Source organism: Gallinula chloropus, assembly GCF_964237585.1.
Source record: "Gallinula chloropus genome assembly, chromosome: 4".
In the NCBI taxonomy this organism is placed as follows: Eukaryota; Metazoa; Chordata; class Aves; order Gruiformes; family Rallidae; genus Gallinula; species Gallinula chloropus.
Window position 1 is genome coordinate 33,804,226 of NC_140088.1, and position 7,390 is coordinate 33,811,615.

Genomic DNA, 7,390 nt, shown 5'->3' on the forward strand with positions numbered 1-7,390 from the left:
AGCACCGAGGCAGCTGGTAACGAGGGATGGGAAGGGCAGCCAGGCATCACCCAGCACATTGCACACAAGGCAGAAGAGAAACACACACACCCCCCATCCCTCCCCCCCCCCCCGGGGCCGCAGATCTGCCTGAGGCAGCAGTTCCTTGTCCTTCCGCTATGACTTCTTGGAAACAGTGATGCCAAATTACTCAGAACAAAAAATCCTTCCATCTGCCAAGGGAGAATTAAGTTTCTGTGCATGCCCTGTACGGTCAAGGAGGGCTGGCTTGCGTCTGTTACAAGCAGTAGCACTCCAGAATCAACAAGAGCTGGAAGTTGGGAAGAAAAGTCACTGAATCCCCTTTTCTCAAAAGGGAGGAGTTGAGGGGTGGCTTCCAGGAGATCAGCAAACTGTTCAGCAGTGAGGTATTGGTTAAAAAAAATTGAAGCAACAAAAAAAAAAAATCCAACACATAACCAAAAATCCCTCTAGAAGTAGAGCAGCATTACCAGCTAGGGCTTTGTTAAAAAAAAAAAGAAAACAAAACAACGAAAACACTGTTAAAAAGAAAGATCAGTTTGAACTTTAGTAATGAAAGAAGACCAATACCAAAGTACAGACGACTAACTTTGTCAGTTTGTTTTATTACTGGGCACAGCACAGTACCATTTCATATACATACAAGCCACAGTAATACAAACAGTCCCTATCTTTTTTTCTTTTATTATAAAAAACCCCACATGATATTTGGGAGGAGTCAAATGTCCCCAGGGGTCAGCTCTCAAGAGCCATTTTGCTGCAGTCACAGCATTTATTTTCTTACTGAATACTACGTGTTGTCATGCTGTTAATATGTGAATCTGGAAAGCCTGAGCTTGCAGCAGTGCCTCTGCTTAACACGATCAAGGCAGGCTTTTCAGCAGCCCAGAGGCTTGCAAGTATGCTCATGGTCTTTGCAGTCAAATAGAAATGTACCAGACAGACACCCTGGTATGGAACTAAAACCCTCAAATGCTTCTAGAGAAGCCCACGTTATCCTGGAGCGATGGAGGTTTAGCCAGTGCAGGGCTAGTTAACACACCGCTGCATCCAGACAGCTTTCCTGCAAGGCAGCACACACTTCCCACACAGGCAGGGCCAGTTCTTACAAGACTCAGTGAAGTCTGTAGCAGCACAAGGTCACAGTGAAGCTTGGCCAGAAGTTTCTGTCACTGAAGCAGGCTGAGCTCCTCATAAAAACGATTTAAAACTACAAGGCACAAACGCGAGGTTGGGTGTGGGCTACGAACCACTGTGGCATGTGACAGTGAGGGGAAATACAGCACATCAATACAGTACAACGTCTTGGAAAGTAAGTGCCTTACTGCGATCCTTCACGACATACGGAAGGAGGAGCCACAGTAGCCTAGAGAGGCTGGTTCACTTAGTATTGCACAGAAGTCCTGAAATTTAGTGTCAGGTACTGGAGGTGGGACATGGCAGGGGGAAAAAATAAAAAAAAAAAGGTCTTATTTGGCAGAACCTGCCCATGTCTCCACCACCACACAAACAGCTTTTTGCCAATCTGAGGTAGACTTACACATATACTGCTTAACACCAGTCAAGTCCTGCTCAACTAGTCATAAAACAAAAAAAAAAGCAAAAGAAAAAGAGTGCATGGCATAGGCGAGCCTCTTCCCTCTCCCAAGAGGGCAAGTGCCTCAGGTCTGCCCCCAGAAGCAAGTCTCACAGAGCAGAGTTCCAGCAGAGACCCTGACTCCCACCTGGAAAGCAGTGATGGCTGTCATGGTGCTATAGGTTAGGAGTGTAACGGGTACTAACTGTAAGTCCTATAACAAGCGTTGTTTACTCCACTTCCTCCCTCCCCTACCACTTGTTAATTCTCCCTTTATTTGCTCACTGCAGTCTCTTTTATCAGAGGTAAGATTGTCCCCATAGCTTTCTCCCTTACATCCCTTCTACTGGGACTCCACAAGAAGTTTTTTCTATTTCAACTTCTGAGGACTTCTGAGGGACACTCGCAGTTTCTTCTAGAGACTCCTCTGTGTAGTATAGGCATGGGAGGATGGAAATGAGAGCCTCTTCAATGGAGAAGAGATGCTTGTCCTCCGCTTGAGGACAGAAGAAGCGCATAAAGTCTGCCAGCCTCAGCAAGTACTCAATGTTATGACCAGCACAACCACTTGAGACGATGATTTGAGCTGCAATGTCTTCTTCTGATGCCGGGCCAAGGTAAGAAGGGTTCTGAGGTGTTGCAATGTAAACAAGAGCCAGGATGGGTTCCTCTTCATCTTTCTCCTGAGGGTGGAACTTCACCAACTTGGTGTCGTAGCCTCCCAGGACAGCTTCTCGCATGTTAAGATACTGGAGTGATGCAGCAATTTGTTCCCCACGGACTTCGTAGGCTACACCCCACGTGCACGCCTGAAAGAGGAAGGGGAAGGCGGTTATGGGATGCCACAGCTACTGCAGCAGGGCAAGCCTTGCTTCAAAGTAAGCCCGGCTTGCTCCGGCGTCCCCGCACAGCCAGCGGCAGAGCCGCGGGTACCCGCCCCGATCCCGGGAGGGCAGAAGAGCCCTCGGCTGCCAACACCGGTTCGCGGCTGCTGCTCCCCTCCCGACCCCGGTACTCACCCCGCAGTCCTCCAGCAGCGTCACCACCCGGCCGGGCTGTGGGGGAGAGGCAAGGGGAGAGCCGTCAGGAGCCGAGTCCCCGCCAGCGGCCGCCCCGCAGCCCTCCCCCCCGCAGCCGCCCGGGCCCTTACCATCCTCTCGCTGCCGCGGTGGAAAGTGTCCCCCTGCCAGAAGCGGCGGCTGTAGCCGCGGATGAAGCCCACCTTCCGCGACGTGAACTCGAAGCCCGGCCTCCACACCAGCGAGCCGTACCCGAAGATCCACACCGGCGGCGTCAGTTTCAGCTCCGCGCCTTCCGCCTCCCCCGGGGATGAGAGGGCGGGAGACAACGGCGGCAGCGGCGGCTCCGACCAGCCCGGGCGTTCCTCGGGGCGCTGCGGATCGCGCTTCATGGCGGCGGTTACGGGATGCGGCACCGGGTGCCCGTCAGGCGCTTTAAAGGCCGGCCGGGCCGCCCGCCCCGCCCTCCTCGGCGCGGGTGATGCAACGGAGGCGGGATGTTTCGCCGCGCCGCGCGTGGGGCAAAGCGGGCCGCGGGTTGCGTCAGGCGGGCCGGGCCGGGCCGGGTCGGGCCGGGGGGAGTCCGCGCTGGGTGTAGGGAAGGGGGTCGGCCCCTTCTGCTAGTGCCCAGTGAAACCTATCGGGGGAGCCGGGCGAGATTCCCGCCTGGTCACCTCGGGGGATCACCCGCCGTCAGACCTCACGCACGGGGATGGGTGGCCAGGTGTCCCCAGCCAGGCAGCCCGGCCGGAGCCCGAACTCCTGGGGCGGGTGGGGCAGGTCATAAGGGAGAAACCGGGATGGAATGAGCGGGCCAGCCCTCCTCCGGAGCCTGCCCCGCACGCCCTGGGTTTGGCTTCATCCGAGAACGTGAGCTGCTGCGTTTGGAAAGCCACGTTAATATTAAACCAGGTGAAGCAGCAGCTCCTGATGTCAACGGGGCTGAAGCGTCAGGCTTCGTACAGGTGGAACAAAGTAATCAAATCCAGACAAACATGAGGAAATGGTTCTGAGCTCGGCTGGTTGAGCGTTTTTCTTTGCGCTAAATCTAGGTCAGAGTGTGTTCTTGTAACACGTAGTATTTGTTGCATAGGTGGGTCCAAGAGCTGTCTGTGTACCAGGCAGAGACCCAGCTGTACTCCAGCTTTAAGCAGGTGGTGACAGCTGAAGACCCCAGCTGAAGAGGTGGGCTCAAGTGGCAGAGTTGTTCATTTTGGTAGCAAGAAAGGGCCAGGGAGGCAGGGAGGGAGGAAGAATGAGAAGCAAAGTTATTAAGATGTTTTTACGGAAGTGTGTCATTATTGTTCTTGTCCTCTGTATCTAATCACTCCACACGCTCTATTTACAGTCCTTTATTTTCCTGTTCGGTCCCATCCAACCAGCATGCACCTTTCCATTGAACTCCACAGGGCGTTGCAGCTACCAAAGCACACAGATGGTGGATGCTTGCTCCCTGTACCTTGTCACACTCACTGCAGGTGACATCAATAGCTTGCATGGCACTCCTGTCTGTCCTGCCATGGCTTACGGACCATGCCCTTCTCTCCTGCCTTACATGACCAACTGACTCCCAGACTTGTCACCTTGGATGACCCCGCACAAGGTCAGCCTTAACAAAGCCCAAAGCTCCTTAGTTATCCAGTTATCCTCTCCACTTGCGCTTTTCCTGTTCACCTTCTCTGTCTTACTCAGGCTCAAAGGTATGGGGTCGGTGCTGCGCGCTCCCAGCCCTTCACGCCGCACACCCGTGCTGTTACAGGCTTGCAGCCTCTCACTCCTTCCCCACCACTCCCTGTCCACAGGCAGAATATAAATCCATCCCGTTTCTACAGCTGCTGTACTTGGAGGCCTTAGTCACAGACAAGTGGGTGCTCGAGAAAGTGTTCTTAGCAGCTGCCTTTGTCAAAGCTGGGCTTGGCAAAACAAGAAATAAATCTCTAGTCTTAATATTTTTAGTCTTGCAGTTCCTGGCTCCTAAGACAGTCCTGCCTTAGCCGTGCAGTTTGTCAGTGTTAAAATAATGTGTCTTTTCAATCAAATGGAACCAGTTTCATCTGGGAATTAAATCAGTCTGCTGTGTCCCATTGCAGCAAGCATATATTCTTCGTATTTAGTTCTGTAGCTCTTTAGGTCTTTTTTTGAGGGTTTTTTTTTCCCCTGCTAAAATCAAGGCAATTTGATTAAACCCCAATTTGTTGCTTATAAAAGCATCACAACATTTGGGTATAGCAGCATCATCCTTATCAAGCGAGGGCAGAAACAGTGACAGACAAATCAGAGTCTAAAATGATATGCTGAAAAAGTTTTTGCTAGGCTCTGGTCTTAAGGATACCAGTAAAAAACCAAAATTTAATCTAACCGTTTTCTTCAGCTCTCCCCGGGATGTGAATTCCCTCCACCTGAGAAATGCACTGGATTATGCACGTCTCACAAATCAAGCACTAAATATCTTACCTGCTAGTAGGAGCTAAGGAAAGTAGGATCAAGAAACTAAAAAAAAAAGCCACTGAGAAGCAACTGTGTTCTTGCTGACAGAGGGGAGAGAAAAATTGCTCCTTTCCATTGCAGTGCTGCCTGAATTGTATGTTTGTCTTTGCCAAAAGGCTCTGCTACATAGCTGGGCCAGATTAGCAACAGAGAGCCAATGCCTAAAGCAAAGGCTTTAGGGGCCCAGCTTCAGATCCCATACCAGTTAAACACTACACATTGCTGGTGCCTTCAGTGCTGTTACACCCAGACCAATTAGGTGTGAGGTTAGAAGCTCCCTTTTGAAGCCAAGTCCCTGATTTTCTTGAGTAAAGCCATTGGGATATTGCTCCGTCTCTGGGAGCGCAGCCTGAGGGAGCACTGTTATTGAAGTTGTGGCATTATACAGCAAGAGGTTAAGAATTTTTCCTTGGTTTCAAGCTTTCATTAATCCATTTCCTGTAACTGGCTGTACCTGCATTGCACTTGGGTTAAATAAACCAAAGGATGTCAGGCTCACTGGGTTAAAGGGCTGAGCAGAGGAGGGATCTTGCAAGTGGTAGGGATGCGGCTACACGAGTAAAGCAGGTGGGTACTAAGGAAAGGATTTAGTGCTGGTCAGCATTATTGGAGCTTGTGTTGGTAAGGCAGGAGAGCAGCCTGCCAAACTAAACCACAGGAATGCTCAAATAGGTGTGAGGGAGGATGTGGAGCGGCAGTAGAGTTAACTGTTAAGCAACATGGTGTAGGTTCAGGAGTACAACAAAAGGAGGTGAAAAACCCACAGGACTTCATCAGTTCAAAAGTGACTGAGGGGAGAAGAATGGAAGGTAATGACCATACTCTGTTACTTAAAGATAAAACCAAAACAAACAACAGTAGGATTTTTATTTTGTCCTGGAAACCTCTAGGAAGGAGAGAAAGGCAATCACAGCTTTATTTGTTACATCCTGAAACTACTTTTTCAAGGTTCTGGGAAAAGGAGGAGCTAGTTTCTCTTTAGCACTGTATGCTCTGCAGCCCCAGAGTGAGCATCCGTGTTCTGTCCCATCCCTCCCCCCCAACCCCGTGGCAGCGCTGTGTGACTGAGGATGCCAGAGCTGCCTGTTTTTCAGGATAGTGGTGAATCACCGCAGAGCCGGAGGAGCCAACAACAGGGCTGGCATGACACGTCGCAGTGGATTCAGACTGTCATTAGCTGCACCTTGCGTTTCAGGCGCTCGGTTGCTTCAATGAACTGAGGGCACACGTTCAGAAAACACCACCTGGGGATGAGGAGGGGATTGCCAGTTCATTTCCAGGCACAGCCACACCTTCCTCCAGCAGCTCAGCGTTGCTACAGCGAGCAGACAGGAGAATCTAAAAAAATAAATCTGCTCCTTTTCCCCACAGCTTCAGTAAAGGTTACAGCTCCTGCAGCTGGAGGTGAGGTTCAGACAATGCCACAGACATTTTAAAGCAGAGGGCTTTACTCGCTTCTGTTTGCTGAATCCAGTTCTTAGGGCATTTACAAATCTCCTCCAGATGGGAACACTTACCATATAAATACGCAGCCATCCTTGCTTCGAACATGGAAACACAGCAGCGGTGTTGTCACAGCCTCCCTATTAAAGCCTGGGGAACAGGAATGGTGTATGGAACAGTAGGAAGGGGTGTATTTGGATTTGTTGGCTACATCCAAAGGGAATGCACTTTTAAGTCACAGACTTAAATACAGTCCCAGGCGAAGAGGTGGAAAACCAGCCAGGGGCACAGTACTCTGAGGAGAGCAGCCCCATGCTCTAGTGGGTGCAGCACTGTACGGACACCAGGCTGAGAAACAAGGAAACTCAGCATACAAAGCACTATTCAGGTGCAAATCAAGCAAGGCAGGGAAACCAGTCTCCACATTTAGGTAGCCTGCGTGTGGACACTAATAATGGGATTAATAATTTGGGGAATTCTTCTGCAGGACAGAGCTTAAGCCGATGCTGATGCCAACCCACTCCACATTCAGTCTGTTCAGCCCTGTGGCTGCAACAGCTCTGAGGGTGGTCAGTCGTGTTGCTAGCTTTTGCAGTGTGTCCAACTCATACCCCAAAGAGCACTGAACGCCCATGGGTGGGAATGGCAGACTTGAGCCATGGCAAAATTTCATTACGTGAGGGGGAACAAAATAATAGTCCTCAGACCCAAAAAGCATCTTACCACGCCATCAATCCCCAGTGACCCGACTGAGAAGTCCTCTGAAGAAAACCCAGCATTATCACCTTGGCTTTTGAGTCCTGCACACCACAGTGATAAGCTACACTGTGCTTTTTGCTTACTT

The 7,390-nt window shown here is 50.7% G+C and overlaps 1 protein-coding gene across 1 annotated transcript; it reads right to left on the bottom strand.

Annotated features, from left to right (window-relative positions):
• Positions 1-606: 606 nt before the first annotated feature.
• Positions 607-3,076, bottom strand: CHAC1 (ChaC glutathione specific gamma-glutamylcyclotransferase 1). The gene is made up of 3 exons (XM_084263432.1): positions 2,748-3,076; positions 2,617-2,652; positions 607-2,406 (listed from the first exon to the last, which is right to left on the bottom strand). The coding sequence occupies exons 1-3, from the start codon at positions 3,006-3,008 to the stop codon at positions 1,930-1,932; spliced, it is 774 nt and encodes a 257-aa protein (XP_084119558.1). The 5' UTR covers positions 3,009-3,076; the 3' UTR covers positions 607-1,929.
• Positions 3,077-7,390: the final 4,314 nt, after the last annotated feature.